This window comes from Pseudophryne corroboree, chromosome 4 (assembly GCF_028390025.1).
Source record: "Pseudophryne corroboree isolate aPseCor3 chromosome 4, aPseCor3.hap2, whole genome shotgun sequence".
NCBI classification, from domain to species: domain Eukaryota; kingdom Metazoa; phylum Chordata; class Amphibia; order Anura; family Myobatrachidae; genus Pseudophryne; species Pseudophryne corroboree.
This window is the reverse complement of record NC_086447.1, coordinates 562,851,943-562,871,624: the sequence shown is the minus strand read 5'-3', so window position 1 is coordinate 562,871,624 and position 19,682 is coordinate 562,851,943. Positions and strand designations below refer to the sequence as shown.

Here is a 19,682-nt window from a genome sequence, read left to right as displayed (position 1 = left end):
AGCGTGAGAGTTAAGGATTTTATACACTTACTGTTTTTTTTCAAAAATGTAATTAAAAATAGTTGGTAATGGGACTGGGGTCCACACAACCCTGCCCACCACCACTGAATCCAAGGATGACCGGTAAGCACAATTAACAGAATCATTTCTGCTGAATTTCTCTATAAAACTTTTGGACTGAGGTGCTGTGTAACAAATGCGGATTCTCTAAGGAGCAGTGATTCAAGAAAGGGGAACCCTGCTCTATTTTAGGGTGGGGGAGTCAATCCTATATGTATTTAACAAATTATATTTTTCATTTTTTAGACAACACTCAAAAATCTAGAGTTAAAATAGTATCCATTAAGAGCTGTAAAATGAAACATAAAAGTAAATTGCAAGTAAATCATCGCAATGTTTTACACATAATCAGACATTTATAAAATCGCATTGGCCATTTATTATCTGCAGCAGGCAGGTAAAACAACATTTAGTTTCAAGCAGTATTTAAATTGCGTAATCTGACCGTCGAGCAGGTCATGTTTGTAATCTAATTTAGGGTGTTGCTAATTTATACATAACATGTTTCACCCTAGAATGTCATGAAAACATTTGCACCATTATAGGGGAATGCAACTTTTAAGATTATCCTCTTATCTAATGCCCTCCATGTGTAGTACTGAGATGGGGGTTCTTCAATTTGTACAAGAGACTTCTGTCTTATGTTATGCTGACCTTGATCACATAGTAAGTTTGTATTGAAACTACAGTATACAAAGGCTACTGACCATATAATTCAGTGATCGCGAGTTCTGACCCTTCACTAGCAGCGTCTAGAAGAAGTCGGCTTAATAAGCCATTATGGCACTCCATAAGTGAGGGACAAGTTCTACAACAAATAGATACGTTTTACTAGACACATTTTTAGTTTCTATTTTATTATGTTTTTAGTTTCTACTTAAGCAGAATATTATAATTTTCCTGGTGTTTTTGCAAAGAAAGTAATTAGGTAGAAGACACTCTGGAATTCTTATGTATTCTCAAAAGTGAACATCTGGACTCAACTAAATGTAAAGCTAAACCAGAAGAGACAACTTATGTAACAATTGTAAACATCCATGACCCATTCTACTTACAAAAATGTAGCAAACCTTTAGTAACTATAGTATAATTTTTAAATAGTAGTTTGATATGTAAAAATGACAGTCACCTATTTGTTTACGACTTTCCAGTATACAATGATCTTATAAAATAATGTCATAAATCCTTCCGACTCTACCCAACCATTCTCTAACTGCCTGTCGCACACGTATGTCATTTACATGACAGGTCAGCTGACTGATGCATGGGAACACAGCAGGCTGCAGCGCAGCAAACATCTGATCTGGTAGGATCTGAATTTGATTGAGAATGGTCAACACCATGTTGGTCCATGCCTGGAACACAAAACACATACAATTTAAATTTAAACAACAAAATAAAGTTACACACAGCTTCATCAAAGCCTGATTTATTGCTACTGGGGGGAGGGGGTGCACAGGATAATGTTTCAATGGAGACCATTGGAGGATGATGGATAGGGTTTAATACCACTGGTGTATTTATATCCATTGGAAGGAGGGGGGGGGGGTGGGGTGTTGTAATGCAACAGGGAGATCTGTAGCCACTGCTGGAGGAGGGGTTAATGCTACAATGGGGACATATGGTCACTGGGTGTCGGGAATATGTTACAATGAAAACCTATGGACATAATGCGAGAGGGGCATCAAGAATACAGTGTGTGGGAAATATTACCAGGGTTGGATGGGATTGCTACAGAAAGAGCTATGGTTACAAGGGTGATGGGAAAATGCTACAGCAGTGGGAAATGATGCTACAGGAGCCTGCCTCCAGGGTGGAGCTCCACATCTTCTAGACATGTTTTTTTTTTCTAAAATAGTTAAATAAGTTTCAAAAGTGGGAAGGCTTTATAGATTCCTTAACCCCAGAACTTAAACACCAAATACAAAACTGCTTCTGAAACACATCTTGGTATGAGACACGTATTTTGTTGGAGGACCTTCCGATTGCTTTGTCACTCACAAGCTGAATTATGCTCTGTATTCGGTAAATGGATCCAAAGTTGGAGGGGGATGGAGACTGTCAGTCATGCCTAGGTGGGGGAACTGCATATTTTGTATTGATTTATAGTATGTGCATATTATTATGTCCAAATGGCTTCTGTGGTTCCTTTTTGAATTTTGATTCCCTTAAAGTATTTATCTACTTATAATACTTTTGATTTCTGTACTACCATGTGATATGCCATGTATATGCTCTGATGAAAAAAAAAACAAAAAAAAAAAAGGAGAAGAAAAAGTTTAGAAATAATGGTTTTTCAGTTAATAAAAAAATGTAAACACTTTGAAAATATTTTTGTATAAAAATATGCAACATTTTGAAAGAGTTTTTTATTCTATGGAAATATGGTGGATATAATGTTACCTGTATCTGTGCCTCTGCATCTCTTGTTGAAATATTGAATGTACTAACTGTGGAGCCAGAGCGAGATCTCTTTTCCTGCCGCAGTATCTCTGGACCAGCGCTGAAAGAGTGCCTCATCTGTGTTTGGTCCACAAGATGTTGTGGTCTTTGGGGCATCGGGGAATCCTGCCCTCTTGAAGATAACATTTCCCCCTTTTTATCTAACTTGGTATCTTTAACAAATGTAGTCAGGTTATGTTGCTGCTTCCTCTTTTTGTACTCTGTCATGAGTTTCGCTATTGTCTTATCAGTGGCTATGGTGTAGATTTTGTTGCCAGCATTTTCCCACCATTCTTTTTTCCTGCCCTGGTCTCTTTTTTCTAGTTTAGGACTCTGTGGGACTGCTGCACCAAAACCTCTCGGTGGCAAACTATCTGCTGCATAATCCTTATTTAGATATCGGTCATCTTCTGATGGTGTATCTTTTCCTGATATGCCTCCTGTTGATGGTGTGGAGGTTTCTGATTGAAATGATGGCAGTATGAAGAAAGGATCTCCTTTAATACCTGGGTGATCATCATTATTCTCCAAATCCAGGTGCATCTGAATGTAGTTATTACAAAGTTCCATACAAAGCTTGTAAAGTCTTTTAACTAACCAAGCCCAATCAGCGTTACTGACTGGCTGCACACTAAGCGAAGGAATCCGAGCCCTCCACTGCCTTTTCTCCTTTCCACGTGGAGGGCTGACTTGGGCAGTTTCTTCAAAGATGTCTTCATCTTCTGAGGAGCACTGCTGGGATGAATCTGTACTGTGCTCACTCTCTTCAAAGAGTATCTTCTTCACCACATCCGCAGTAATGTTGTCTTGATTGGTTAACAAGGCACAAATTAAAGCCTGGAAGTAGATATTGAAGCTCATTGCTGACTGACGGTACAGATTTGCTGCCCCGCCAATCCCAGAAACCTTCATAAGGAGACACTTCAACCCAGGTCGTGCATCAAACTCCCTTGCTGTCCTATAGGAGTCCAATAATAGGTCGAAAATAACAGCTAGGTTTTGCATTGAAATGTACCTAAGGAATCCTACAGTTTTGGCTTCATGGATTGGAGCAGCTTTATCCTCAGTACTTGTTGGACCTTTTACAAATTCTTCCAGCAAAATGTCATACAGGTTTTGTAGCAGAACTTGGTGAGAAAGCAAACTGACTACAATTGTCCTAAACGGAATGCTTTGAGAAGATAAAAGAAGCAGTGTTAGAAATTATTTTTACATGCCTGCTATTTTTATAAAAGAATTTAACAACAGTCCCAGGAAGAACTGTTTTTCTTTTTTAATACCATTTTCAAGACCAGTAGATAAGTTTATTGGTAGGGGATACATACCTTTAGTCGACAGTGACTATGTTGACAGCATAGCAGGGACACGGTGGTAATGTTACATAAAGCATTTTAACCAGTATAACTTTAAACATGATTATAAAGCAACATGTTTAAGGGAATACATATGTAATCCCGGCGGGCGGTATGCCGCCTGTCAGTATCCCGACAGCGGCATCCCGTCTGCCAGAATGCCGGCAGCAGGGAAGAGCTACGAGTCCCCTTGTGGGCTCGGGGGCTCGCTGCGCTCGCCACAGGATCTATTCCCACTCTATAGGTGTCGTGGACATCCACAAGTGGGAATAGCCTCTGTGAGCCAGTATCCTGGCTGTCGGCTGTCGGGATTCTGGCGTCGGTATCCTGGCCGCCGGGATCCAGACAGCAGGCAAATTGATTGCCTCCCTGTTTAAGTTATAAAGACTATACGGTTAAAATGCTTAAAGTAATATTACAACCGTGTCGGTATTATGCTGTTGGCTTTCTCATGTTGGAATATTCACTGGCGACATAGTGACTATCGACAATATGACTACTACCTATTGGTAAAATAGAACAATGTTATTGTTGCTAGCAATCAGTTTATCTAAAAAGGTTTCTATGGCTTATAAAACTATAAGATCCATGATGCTTTGAGTCATTTAAATTATGGGAAATTTATGAAATCACATTTTTACATGACCAAGCCATGATGGGGCCACATATGAAGAGCACGAAGTATCAATGGGGGTCATTCTGAGTTGATCGCTAGCTGCCGTTGTTCGCAGCGCAGCGATCAGGCTAAAAATCGGCATTTCTGCGCATGCGTATGGGGCGCAGTGCGCACGCGCAACGTAATTTCACAAAAAACTATGCCGTTTCACACAAGGCCGAGCGACTCTTTTCAGTCGCTCTGTTGATCGGTGATTGATTGACAGGAATGGGGCGTTTCTGGGAGGTAACTGATCGTTTTCCGGGAGTGTGCTAAAAAAAGCAGGCGTGTCAGATGAAAACGCAGGCGTGCCTGGGGAAACGGGGGTGTGGCTGGCCGAACGCAGGGCGTGTATGTGATGTCAAAACAGGAACTAAATAGTCTGAAGTGATCACAAGGTAGGAGTAGGTCTGCAGCTACTCAGAAACTGCATGAATATATTTTGGAGCAGTTCTGCGAACCTTTCGGTCGCACTTCTACTAAGCTAAGATACACTCCCAGAGGGCGGCGGCTTAGCGTTTGCACTGCTGCTAAAAGCAGCTAGCGAGCGATCAACTCGGAATGAGGGCCAATGTTCCCTGGAAATGACCAGTTAAATTTATTTTAGTGTGCATGTACAATTAAAATATTAAATTGCTAAGAGCTTCATATACAGTAAGTGCTGCAGTACAAATAAATGGTTTAGGTGTGACGAATAAAAGGACTATTCTCCACGTGCTATTGTTCCAAAAACAGAGATTAATAAACAAGGGGGTCGATTCAATTCGGCAATTTATGAATAGCGCTGGGAATTAGCTCCCGCCGCTATTCAATTCAGCTGCTAGTTACCCGCAATTGTCGGGAATTCTTCTCTCATCCCCGGGGGAATCAGCCTCGCGCCGGGGAGTTAAGTTGGAGAATGCCCGTTCTCCCGACAATTCAACCTGTTTAGTCAGCGAGAACGGGCCATCGCCGACTTAACTGGAGCTGAATTGAATAGCGTCGGGAGCCAATTCCCGACGCTATTCATAAGTTGCCGAATTGAATCGACCCCAAGGAAGCAAATGATTTACAGTGCTTTATATGGAAGTAGTAACAGGAACATGCTTATTTCACATGTATACTGAAAGCCATGCTATCAAGCATGAGTTAATAATGGCTATTTAAATTAGAAACAATTTACAGACAGGTTCCAGTGCCATTAAACACAGCATCAATCCCAAAAAAACCTTCATAGGACTTTTATTGTTGGTCTGCCTAAAAATGAATTCAAGTGTACAATTATATGACACTATTGTATGTCATTGCAGATAGCCACACAACGCAATAGTACGAGAATGCGGAGATAGCAATAGGAAGCTCTTACCCCAGTTTTCTGTTTAGTAGCACAGCGTTAGTTACAGGTAGGAAACAAAAATGCAGAGAGTTAGAAAGTTGATCATGCAAGAATCACATAAATACGAGCACATAACACAACACATGAACATAGACCAGGCATGCTTGCAGACATTTACAACCAGTGTACATGAATGTTACCATGACTGGTTATAAACATCTATTATGGTCACCATACTTAAGTGAAGCTTGTGATAGCAGAGTATGAACCAAGTGAAAAAAATAAATAAAGCAAGGCTTTTATATACGTTCTGTACTACACTTCCATTGATGTCTATAATGTGTTTAAACACAGTTACTCAAGCAAGCCTTGTTAATTACTATCTGTGAGAACATCTTACGTCAGATTTGGGGTCTGTGGAACAGGAGATTTTCGTCCTCTGGATTGATGCGAGACATACAGTACTGTATGGTTGATACAGTTATACATAGGAATCACTGATCCATATGAAGATACGGAGGGAAGCGGTCTTAAAATAATGCATTAAGGGACAGGTAGAAAATGTACTGCATGTCCTATTTACTGTATTCCATATCCTGTCATGCGTCTGCACAGGTCAGTTGCCAAAAAAACTAAACACAAGATGGAGGATGATCTGTTCTGGCCTAGTCACCCTAGATCACAGGTTCTCAATCTCAGTCCTCAGGACCCCACACGGTTCATGTTTTGCAGGTCACCTGTAGATTTTTTAAATGTGGCAGTTGGTGATACACAGTGCAGCTGCTGGGTGACATAGAAAACCGTGAACCGTGCTGGGTCCTGAGGACCGAGTTTGAGAACCACTGCCCTAGAAATTCACTTTCACTCAGCAGTGATTCAGGAATGTAGTCTGTACATTCCTGTATCACTGCTGAGTGAAAGTGCATGTCTAGGGTGACTACTGTAGGTCAGAACAGATCATCCGCCATCGTGTTTTTATTTCACTAAGTGTATAATGTTTAGTTTGAATTTCTGTAACCTTTAACTGTCTAATTAAAGTGTTTTTTTTATAACCTGCTATTTACTTTTGCATACTATTAAAAAACAAATATATCCTTCCGTAGTGATGAACAGATAGAAATTGTAGAATTAAGCAAGTCAACTAGCAAATACTCGGTTATTGTAGTATGTAAGCCTTGTATAACATGCATGACTTTAGAGGTTGATGAAAGAATAGTAGTTAATTCATTGGAAAATTAATCCAAAATCATTAATGGTCTTTGACAAACCTCTAAAAATACCGGTGTGCCATGATATTGTTATTCCTGTATGGCAGGCTTTTTCAAGCAGTGTGCCGTGGCACACTAGTGTGCCGCGACCAGTTGCAAGGTGTGCCGCGGAGCCAGAGCAGCTTCCTTGACCTACAGAGTGAACTGTTGGCCCGGGCTCTTCTTAGAGGATCAGTCATGCTCTAGCCATGACCTGTGCCTTGAAAATGATGTGATTATCATAGGTCACAGCCGCCGCTTCTTAACACCCAGCCAGCCCACCTGCCTGCATACACACCTTCCAGTACCCGCCTGCATGCACAGCTTTCCTTGTCCACCCACATCCACACCTGCCTGACCGCCCGCTGCTCAGTATTCACAGCACTGCACTATGAATAACCCTAGCCACTGAGGGATAGGGAGGAGGACAGCTGATAATATTTGTTATTTTATTTCTCCTGTGGGGAACAATAGGATTTATGTGGGGAGAATAAGAAATTATGGATTTATAGGGAGAACAATGTGAATGATTTATGTGGGAAGCAATGTGATTGTTTTTTCTGTGTAGGCCAATGTATGTGTGGATTTTTTTATTTTTTTTACTGTGGGGGCCAATGTGTGTGTTTTGTTTTTTTTCTGTGGGGAATTGATGGTGTGCCTTGGCAATTTTAAAATATTGTTCGGTGTGCCGCGAGTAAAAAAAGGTTGAAAATCACTGCTGTATGGCATAGTGCATTTATGGATACTCGTATGCACACGGTAGAAACATCACCATATATACCACGTAATGTGTGCCAGTATAATATATGTGGAAGTGACATTTTTACTGCCACTTTAAAAATGTAGTATAGGTTGGAGAAAGTTGTAGGCACAATGCTAATACAAAGTGATCCAGGTAGTCTTAATGGGCATCATTTAATTAAAACTTGCATCACACTAGCATGTATGTAACTAATACATAGTATTAGTCCCAATAACCCTGCATGAAACAAGCCAAAGACCACCTGTTACAAAAACATTAACATTTCATCAGCTAAACAAAATCTCAGATAGTTTATGCTGTAAATACGGTTTTAAAAATGTGTTGTCACCTTTATAAGGAAAAACAAGTTACTGTGTTTTTATTTGTAAGCATCAAAGTAAAGAAACAATAAATAAATAAATCTGCTATACAAAGCTGTGAGGTGATGGATTCTTGTACAATAAGGAAGTAATATATTGGGGGGTATCCAATTAGCTGCGAAGAAACGTTTATCACGATTTTTGTCTGATATTTTTGCGGACTATCCTATCAGGATCACCTGAAAAAAAATAGAAAAATTCTCCCAAAAACGCACAGGTTCAGTGAAACCTGTGTTTTTCCACCGGTCGCAGCCCAGTTTTCTATGAAGGCAGGCAGGTAAAACAAAATCCCCAATAAGCTGCGACCTCTATTGCCTTATCGGGGCTAATTGTATAGCCCCGGGCAAGACAATTACCCACGGGTAATTGGATACCCCTCATTATATATTAACAAACTATTATATTATGTCCCCAATAAAAATACCTATTGACACGATTACCTTGACAAAATGTAGAATTTTATTTTTTTCGTCACCATAATCAAAAATGGCTAGTAAGTATTACCTTTTCTGTGTGTGCCCATTGGGCTTCTCATCTGGAGGCAACTCAATGATAAGCACACATGACTGGGCATGCTCAAATCCCTCTTTATTGTTTGGGGTCTTTGGTGAACACTGTGCATCTAGCATGAACACCTGTCAATCAAAATGTGATCAAGTATTAGAGAGTGTTTAAATATTGTACCACAAATAGAACAATAAATTAAAAAAAGCAACTCTCAAGCCCCCCACACACCAGAATGACCAGCGGGTCGACACAAGCAAGTTATTGATATATCAGACAAATTTATCGTTAGTGAAAGTGAAAATCGTTTGCACTTCACTACGAACGTGGGTCGTATGCTTGATCCTCTGATTTTATGTGCTGCACATAAGATCAGGCGATCTGGTTTGCAGTAATTCACAGGTTGTCCGATAGATTGTTAGATACTTTTCCTGACCTAACGATCTATCGTACCCCTGGAGCTGCCTGGGAGGTGCCGGGAAAGCTGTGGGGGAAATCGTAAGGACGCTGGTCGTCCTACTGTATGGCCTCCTTCAGGCGCACAAAGTCTTCAAACTAGTGTAAACATTGATTGGCCCATGGGGGACATTCAGACCTAATCGCTGCGTTTTTGTACAGCGGGCAATCAGGTCTAAACTGTGCAGGCACCGCAATGCTCAGGCGCGTTGCACGGGTACAAAGCGGATCGCCGCTCAGCGATGGGTTTGTGCGAAGAATACATTTGCACGGGCGTTCGTAAGGAGATTGACAGGAAGGAGCCATTTGTGGGTGGCAACTGACCATTTTCTGGGAGTGGTTGGAAAAACGCAGGCGTGTCCATGCGTTTGCAGGGAGGGATCCTGATGTCCATTCCGGACCCGGACAGGCTGATGTGATCGCAGCGGCTGAGTTAGTTCTGTGCTGCGCAGAGACTGCACAAGATCTGTTTGTACAGCTCTGCTACACATGCGTTCGCACACTTGCACAGCTAAAATACACTCCCCCTGTAGGTGGCAACTATCTTTTCGCAGCAGTGAAAAAAATCGCCTGCTAGCGATCAGGTCTGAATTAGGCCCCAAGTACAATGTAATAAATGCTGCTCCCACTTAGCAGACTGGTGACTGCTACTGATATGTGTGTATATATATATATATATATATATACATACACACACACATATACATACATATATATATATATAAATTAATTATAATCAAATTAATTAGAGAACGCATCACTTTTTTTCCCACATTTTGTTATGTTACAGCCTTATTCCAAAATGGAATAAATTAATGTTTCCCTCAAAATTCTACACACAATACTCTATAATGACAATGTGAAATTTTTATTTTATTTTTTAGATTTTTGCAAATTTATTAAAAATAAAAAACTAAGAAAATCACATGTACGTAAGTATTCACAGCCTTTATTCAATAATGCTCAATACTTTGTTGATGCACCTTTCGCAGCAATTACAGCCTCAAGTCTTTTTGAATATGATGCCACAAGCTTGGCACACCTATCTTTAGGCAGTTTTGCCCATTCCTCTTTGCAGCACCTCTCAAGCTACATCGGGATGGATGGGAAGTGTCGGTGCACAGCCATTTTCAGATCTCTCCAGAGACATTCAGTCGGATTCAAGTCTGGGCTCTGGCTGGGCCACTTCAGGACATTCACATAGTTGTCCGGAAACCACTCCTTGGCTATCTTGGCTGTGCGCTTAGGGTCGTTGTCTCTATACATTGCTACATTTAACTTCCCCTCTATCCTAACTAGTCTCCCAGTTCCTGCCGCTGAAAAAAATACCCACAGCATGATGCTGCCACCACCATGCTTCACTGTTGGGATGGTATTGGCCTGGTGATGAGCGGTGCCTGGTTTCCTCCAAACATGACGCCTGGCATTCACGCCAATAAGTTCAATCTTTGTCTCATCAGACCAGAGAATTTTGTTTCTCATCGTCTGAGAGTCCTTCAGGTGCATTTTGGCAAACTCTAGGCGGGCTGCCATGTGCTTTTTACTAAGGAGTGGCTTCCGTCTGGCCACTCTACCATACAGGCCTGATTGATGGATTGCTGCAGAGATGGTTGTCCTTCTGGAAGGTTCTCCTCTCTCCACAGCAGAATGCTGTAGCTCTGACAGAGTAACCATCGGGTTCTTGGTCACCTCCCTAACTAGGGCCCTTCTCCCCCGATCGCTCAGTTTAGACGGCCGGCCAGCTCTAGGAAGAGTCCTGGTGGTTCCGAACTTCCACATATGGATGATGGAGGCATCTGTGCTCATTGGGACCTTCAAAGCAGCAGATATTTTTCTGTACCCTTCCCCAGATTTGTGCGAGACAACCCTACAGACAATTCCTTTGACTTCATGTCTTCTTTTACATGCTCTGTCAAGTGTGGGACCTTACATAGACAAGTGTGTGCCTTTCCAAATCATGTCCAATCAACTGAATTTACCACAGGTGGACTCCAATTAAAGTTGTACATCTCAAGTATGATCAGTGGAAACAGGATGCACCTGAGTTAAATTTTGAGCTTCAAGGCAAAGGGCGTGAATACTTATGTACATGTGATTTCTTAGTTTTTTCTTTTTTAATACTCTTGCAAAAATCTCAAAAACACTTTTTTCATGTTGTCATTATGGGGTATTGTGTGTAGAACTTTGAGGGAAAAAATTTAATTTATTCCATTTTGGAATAAGGCTGTAACATAACAAAATGTGGAAAAAGTGAAGCGCTGTGAATAATTTCTGGATGCACTGTAAAAATCAACTAGTCCATAGTGGATACTGGGGTCTTGTACTTTAGTACAATGTACATATGATGGTGAGCTGCTCAATCAGATTGTAATTTCACTCAGGTGCTAAAAGGGAGGGGTAATTCTGTGGAAGAAAAAACAATTTGTGTTCCCTAATGCACACTGAGTGAAAAATAATACTACTACATAATAATCAGATAATACGGAGATCTTAGTTGCGTATATCTGCAGATATAGGGTTAAGCCCCCAGGCCGATCGACAAGGCTTCTCCGTCACTGGCTTATTAACCCTTATTAATTTTTACCTGTGTGCTGACCTGGGATAGCCGACCTGTGCCGACGTTATGGGGTCCTGCACCCCGGACCCATACCTAGTATTAGGGACCCCCAGTGACGGAGAAGCCTTGTCGATCGGCCTGGGGGCTTAACCCTATATCTGCAGATATACGCAACTAAGATCTCCGTATTATCTGATTATTATGTAGTATTATTATTTTTCACTCAGTGTGCATTAGGGAACACAAATTGTCTTGTACTTTAGTACCATGGGGTATAGATCGGGTCCACTGGAACCTCGCACTTTAAAACCTTTAGTGTATGTTTGTGTGGGCTGGCTCCTCCCCTCTATGATCCTCCTACCAGTCTCAGTCTAGGAAAACTGTGCCCAAGGAGACGGACATAATATGAGAGAAGAAACAATACAACAGCGGTGAGGCAACAAGCCAACACATAACCAGAAACAAAAGGAGGACTGTAACCAGAACAGAGGATAGCAACACCAACCTAAACAGGATAGCACAGCTATCCCAACAACATAACGGGACCGCAATGCCGGTCCAACCAAATACTTACACAGGTAAGCAGGAACGAAGCACTGAGGCGGTCGCCCAGTATCCCCTACAGACTAGGAGAAAAGGAATTACTGGTAGGTATCAAATTCCTATTTTCTCTTACGTCCTAGTGGATACTGCGGTCTTGTACTTTAGTACCATGGGGAAGTCCCAAAGCTCCCAATCGGGTGGGAGGGTGCGGAGACCCCTGTAAAACCACCTGACCAAACTGAAGGGTCATTCTTGGTCAAGGTATCGAACCGATAGAATTAAACAAATGTCTTCGAACCATACCAAGTAGCAGCTCGGTACAACTGTAGGGCCAATACTCCCTGGGCAGCTGCCCAGGAAGACCCCACCGACCTTGTCGAGTGGGCCTGAATAGAAGTCAGCAAGGGCAGAGCTGCCAAGGTATATGCTTGTTGAATGGTCAACCTAAGCCAGCGAGCAATTGATTGCTTAGAAGCCGGCTGACCAATCTTGGAGGCATCATAAAGGACAAACAGCGAGTCAGACTTTCGATGATGGACCTTCCTTTTGACATAAATCTGTAAGGCCCTGACCACATCCAAGGACTCAGGACTAACGGAAACGTCAGACAATACTGGAACCACAAAAGGGTGATTCACATGAAAGACCGACAACACTTTAGGCAAAAACTGAGGACGGGACCTAAGTTCCGCCCTTTCTTCATGAAATATCAAATAAGGGCTCTTACAGGACAAGGCCCCTAATTCAGAGACACGTCTGGCAGACGCCAATGCTAATAACATCACCGTCTTCCAGGTGAGAAATTTTAACTCCACCCTATGCAAGGGTTCAAACCAGTATGATTGGAGAAAGGATATAACCACATTGAGTTCCCACGGAGACGTGGGAGGTACAAAGGACGGTTGCATATAAAGAACTCCCTTCAGGAAAGTTTGTACTTCAGAAAACACAGCAAGTTGCTTCTGGAAGAAAATAGAGAGCGCAGAAATCTGAACTTTGATGGAGCCTAACCGTAGGCCCATATCCACTCCCGCTTGCAGGAAAAGGAAAAAAACGTCCGATTCTAAATTCCACGGGAAACACCTTTCTACTTTCACACCAGGAAACATACTTTTTTTGATAATGTTTCGCTGTAACCACCTTCCTGGCTTGAACCATAGTGGAAATGACCCGGGAGGGAAGACCCTTCCTAGCTAGAATTTCCCTCTCAACTTCCAAGCCGTCAAACGTAGCCACTGTAAGTCTGGATCTTCTTGAAGCGGTAGAGGCCTCCAGAGCCATGGATAGGAGGTCCGAGTACCACGCCCGTCGAGGTCAATCCGGGGCAATTAGAATTGCCTGAACGTTTTCCCTTCTTAGTCTTTTGAGAACCTTTGGAATTAGCGGTAGAGGAGGGAACAGGTATACAAACTGGTACATCCATGGTGTCGTAGGTGCATCCACTGCAACAGCCTGCGGATCCCTCGTTCTGGAACAGTAACGGGATAGCTTCTTGTTGAGTCGAGAAGCCATCAGATCTATCTGCGGACAGCCCTACCGGTGAATTAACTGTTGAAACATCGGAGGATGTAGGCTCCATTCCCCCGGATGGAGGTCGTGCCTGCTGAGGAAGTCTGCTTCCCAGTTGTCCACTCCTGGAATGAATATGGCTGTGATGGCCTTTGCGTTGGCCTTTGCCCAGAGGAGGATTCTTGAAACCTCTCACATCGCCGCTCTGCTTCTTGTTCCCCCTTGTCGGTTTATGTATGCCACCGCCGTGGCGTTGTCCGAATTAACCTAGATTGCCTGATCCTTCAGGAGATGAGAAGCCTGCAGAAGGGCATTGTAAATTGCCCTGAGTTCCAGGATGTTTATCGGCAGAGCAAATTCATGTCTTGACCACATTTCCTGGAACTGGGCCCCTTGGGTCACAGTCACCCAACCCCGGAGGCTGGCATCCGTTGTCAATAGAATCCACGAGTGGATATTGAAACTCCTGCCTTCCACTAGGTGAGGAACTTGTAGCCCCCATAAGAGAGAAAGCCAGGCACTCGGAGATAAGGTCACTTCCTGATGAATCTGAAGGTGAGACCCTGACCATTTGTCCAGGAGATCTAGCTGAAATGGCTGGGCATGAAACCTGCTGTATTGGAGTGCCTCGTAAGCAGCCACCATCTTGCCCAGTAATCAGATGCAAAGATCTATGGATATCTTGCAAGGACTGAGCACCGAGCGAACCACAGCCTGGATAGTTAAGGCCTTGTCCATCGGGAGAAACACCTTTTGAGACACTGTATCCAGAATCATTCCCAGGAACTGAAGACGTTGGGTCGGTTCCAGGTGAGATTTCTGAAAATTTAGGATCCACCCATGATCCGTAAGCAGGCGAGTTGTCAGATCGATGCTGTGCAGCAGACGCTCCCTGTACATAGCCTTTATCAGGAGATCGTCCAAGTAGGGGACAATGTCGACTCCCATCATGCGCAGTTGCAGCATAAACTCCGCCATGACCTTGGTAAAGACCCCTGGAGTTGTGGATAGACCAAAGGGTAAGGCCTGAAACTGGAAATGGTCATCCAATATGGCGAACCTGAGGTAAGCCTGATGAGGGGCCACATGGGAATGTGTAGGTAAGCATCCTTGACGTCCATAGACACCAGGAACTCCCCCTCCTCCAGAGCGGACACCACCGCCCGCAGGGATTCCATCTTGAATTTGAACACCCGCAGATATGGGTTTAGAGACTTCAGGTTCAAGATGGGTCGCATAACATTATCAGACCACTTGACTACCGCCCTGGAAATCCACCCACAAACTATTGTGGGGCGTTGTGCTGCGCCTGCTGCCATATAAATTGCCTTGAGCGTGGTCTCAATTTTATGATCAGCTGGCTCTTTTAGGGATATAGCCCCTGGCACTGGCAGTACTAATTTCTTAGCCTGAATACAGACGTATCGACTGACATGGTTTTTTCCCCCATACCTTCCTGTCCTCAGCTGGGAAGGGTAAAAGTAGTTAAAAACTGCTGAGGAATTAAACATTTTTAATCAGGGTTTAACCCAGCCTCCCTGGGAGTTTAATTCCTTAGACACAGAAAAAGTTGCTGATGTCTTTGGTCTAACATTAAAGTACAACTCCTCATCTGGTTCTGCCTCCTGATCCGGTATGTGAAGGACCTCTCTTACAGCAAAAATGAGAGCCTCCACCACAGGGGACAGAGAGCTGTCCTTATCCATATCATCATCATCATCCACATCAGGCTGATCAGAATTAGACTGGAGCACCTGTGGCAGTGAGCGTTTATGTGCAACCACTAGATGGGGCTGAGAAGCCTTCTTGATATCTGCTTTAGCCACACAATCAATAGAGTGTTTTAACACCTGTCTCTCTTTTTTAGCTGCAGCTAATTCTGAATTTACATTCTGAATCATGCTTTTAAAGCTATCTAGCCAGTCAGGTGCCTGAGAACTGGGTCCCTGTGGAGATAAGGAACATTGTTCATGCATGAGTGACCCCGCTGAAGACGAGGTAGACATACAAGCAGCACACATAACCATGTCAACAGACATCTTATACAATAGTAATACAGCGCAGCCCACTGACCAACACCTCCACACAGACCCTAGAGAGCCCTTGGAGTGACACTGAGGAGCGGACACCAGCACACAGAACACAGTAGCACAATGTGTTGAAGTATGTGTATGACCTGATAGTAGTGCAGCGGCGCTGCCGTTGGCGTGCTCCCCCCTTTCCATGACCCCCTGGTACCAGTTTTACAGTCTGTAACAGCGTGGGTCCTATAAGAGTAGCGTGCATGCAGCCTTGAAGATCCGCACAGCAGGAAATGGCGCCTTCCCGCCTCTGGTCCCGCTCTGGGAAGCCCCGCGCCTTGTAATGGCGCGCGGTCTGTACCATAGTATATACTGGCCATGTTATAAAAAAAACAAACAATAGTATATGTATTTTACAGTACACACAAAGCCTTGAGACAACGAGTACTGCGGGGCAACAGCCCTGAGCCAGTTTGTCCGCGGCGGGCACCGCAGCTCCGGGCCCGTGACCACAGTGTGACTTGCCGCCAAAACTGCACCGGGGACCCACTAACTGGGACCCCGGTGTAACACTCACCACAACTTGAACTTCGGCATCTGTTAGAGGGTGGCAGCTAGCTGTTGGCATGGGTACTGATCACACATACTAACAATGTGTGATCAGTACCTCAGGAGCTCAGTGTCCTGTCAGCTGGGATTACAAACCATTAACCCTCTGGAGATTGGTTTGGTCCCCCCTCTAAGTCCCACGAAGCAGGTAGCCTGGTTGCCAGCCAGAGCTACCTGAAAATAATAAAATAAAAATAAAGGAAACTCTCTGGAGCTCCAGAGAAGTGCACGCGGCTCCTTGGGCACATTTTTCTAAACTGAGTCTGGTAGGAGGGGCATAGAGGGGAGGAGCCAGCGCACACATACACACACTAAAGGTTTTAAAGTGACAGGCTCCAGTGGACACGATCTATACCCCATGGTACTAAAGTACAAGACCCTAGTATCCACTAGGACCGAAGAGAAAATACAATTAAAAACAAACCAAACTGCTTGATTTACAAAAATAGCAAGTAAAATATTAGAGCAGTCATTTAATTGGAATCAGAGATATTACAGCCTTTAAAGAGACATATAGAAGCTATGCATATTAAAGTTCTTGTACTTGTGCAATATCCAGTCCACTTCCAAATGAAGAACCTCTTATAGTTAATTGAAAGCTGTCAGCTTTATGCTCGACCTCTCCTTACATAAATTGGCAATATGACCACTGTTATTCTGAATGAACTGAACCCAGCGCCAATACATATATAAATTGTCAGCACTTTAAGAACAGTATTATCTCAGTTGTTTTAGAGGTGAGTCACTTAACTCAAACGGGCTCCGCCGTTGTTGAGTGTCCGTGCATCTGTGCTGTGTACATACAGGGAGAACCCTGCTGCTCTTTTTAATCAAAGCAAAGGCGGTTATTCATATAGAATGCACAGACAGGATCAGTAGTAATCGTGCAATTTAGACAGTTTGCGCCATAATCCTTAACATGTTTCCCCGCTGACTGGCAAAAGTGGTTTCCTCAGAAGGTGAAAAGAATGTACTCTGTCCCAGGTGAGATATTTAAGTGTGCTGAGGACCAATCGAATAAAGCCCTTTACTACTAAACCCTCTTAACACCTGTATGTACAATCAAACATAAACCCTTCAGGCAAAATTTTTTTGTAATGAAATTAAAAAATACTCCAATTATAAAATCATTACACTATATGAATATATGTTTAAAATACAACACATTTCAACATAAATTCGTTATCATGAAAAAACATTTAAAATGGCTTTATTGAGAAACTCAGTTGGAGAGCAAAAGAATGGGTACAAATATCAGAACAATCTCAGGCTTTACAAAACCACTACAATAGCGTAGTGGTCTAAAGCCGCATGTTGGTAAACAGAAGGACTCAGGATCAAATCCCAGGTAAGGAAAGACAGAAATTAACATGTAATATGTTTCTATTTGCAATATTGATTGAATCACATAAGAAAGATCAAGTGGAGATGAATTCGAACAAATATGCACTGCAATAAAATGTCCACAACTCAAGGATTAACTTCCTTGTCTCTAAAAACAAGGGATTATTAGATACTGAAAATGAAGTTTCTTGCAACCTAATAGGCTTATTGCACATTACAGTATATAGAGGCAGTCTATTGTAAACCCAAATATACAAATATATATCCAGGTTGAGTATCCCTTATCCAAAATGTTTGGGACCAGAAGTATTTTGGATATCGTATTTTTCCGTATTTTGGAATAATTGCATACCATAATGAGATATCATGGCGATGGGACCTAAGTCTAAGCATAGAATGCATTTATGTTTTATATACACCTTATACACACTTATAATTAACCCTTACTAAGTTTCACCTGTGTGCTGCCCTGAGGTAGCCAACCTGTGCCGACATGATGGGGACCCGCACCCCGGACCCACACCTAGTATTAGGGACCCCCCAGTGACAGAGAGATGCCTTGCCGTTCGGACTGGGGGCTTAACCCTATATCTGCAGATATACGCAACTAATATCTCCGTATTATCTGATTATTATGTAGTACTCAGTGTGCATTATGGATAGCTATATGTTTTTCTCTCACCCAGAATTACCCCTCCATTTTAGCACCTGAGTGACATCACAATCTGATTGAACAGCTTACCAATAAATGTGCATTGTATTTCAGTGAGGCATGGATGGGTCAGCATTAGGAGGGATTGCTGACTCCAGAGTGCCATTGGAGAAGTTAGGAGTGTCTCCAGGTAAGTTGGCTCTCAGATGCTGTAGGAGCCATTATCATGTGGCCTTACACTGGGCTATTAGACCCAGACATATTTGTAATTATTTATGGGGTGGGTTTGTGGTTCGATTTTCCTGTGTTGGTATGGCTAGGCTGCTTCAGGTTGGCACACCCTAACACTTTATTAACACTTATGTTTTTCCCTGTCACATTGTATATATTTTTGAATTATTTTAATCACACCTCACTTACATAGCACTTATGTGCTTCTTATTAACCCTTACTAATTTTCACCTGTTTGATGCCCTGGGGTAGCCGACCTGTGCCGACATGATGGGGCCCCGCACCCACACCTAGTATTAGAGATCCCCAGTGACAGAGACGCCTTGCCGTTTGGCCTGGGGTCTTAACCCTATATCTGCAGATATACGCAACTAAGATCTCTGTATTATCTGATTATTATGTAGTGTAATTTCTCACTCAGTGTGCATTAGGGATAGCTACATGTTTTTCTCTTACCCAGAATTACCCCTCCCTTATAGCACCTGAGTGACATCACAATCTAACTGAGCAGCTTACCAATAAATGTAACTTATACACAAAGCCTGAAGGTCATTTTAGCCAATATTTTTAATAACTTTGTGCATTAAACAAAGTGTGTGTACATTCACACAATTCATTTATGTTTCCTATACACCTTATACACACAGCCTGAAGGTCATTTAATGCAATATGTTTAATAACTCTGTGTATTAAACAAAGTTTGTGTACATTGGTATCCGTTCAGATGGTCGACAATGTTAAGGTTGACACTCTTTAGGTCGACCACTATTGGTCGACATTGACATGGACAAATGGTCGACACATGAAAATGGTTGACACATGAAAATGTTGATGAGTTTTTCACATTTTTTTTCTTCTGTGGACCTTTTTCATACTTTCCGATCCACGTGGACTGTGATTGGGAACCGTAACCTGTGCCGAGCGCAGTGAGGCACCTTGCCCGAAGCATGGCGAGCGAAGTGAGCTATGCGAGGGGACACAGTGCACTAATTGGGGTTCCCCGTCACTTCACGCAGAAAACGACACCAAAAAAAAAGGTAAAAAACCGCATGTCGACCTTTTC

The 19,682-nt window shown here is 42.8% G+C and overlaps 1 protein-coding gene across 5 annotated transcripts in view; it reads right to left on the bottom strand.

Moving 5' to 3' along the window:
• Positions 1–415: 415 nt before the first annotated feature.
• ARFGEF3 (ARFGEF family member 3) overlaps positions 416–19,682 on the bottom strand; it is a 366,510-nt gene continuing 347,243 nt past the window's right edge. For all 5 annotated transcript variants that reach the window (XM_063917418.1, XM_063917419.1, XM_063917421.1 and 2 more), the window contains 3 exons: positions 8,698–8,828; positions 2,464–3,673; positions 416–1,415 (listed from right to left, as the gene is read on the bottom strand). In XM_063917418.1, the coding sequence (XP_063773488.1) occupies positions 1,224–1,415; positions 2,464–3,673; positions 8,698–8,828 (1,533 nt within the window). In that variant the 3' untranslated portion in view covers positions 416–1,223. The remainder of the gene's footprint in view (positions 1,416–2,463; positions 3,674–8,697; positions 8,829–19,682) is intronic.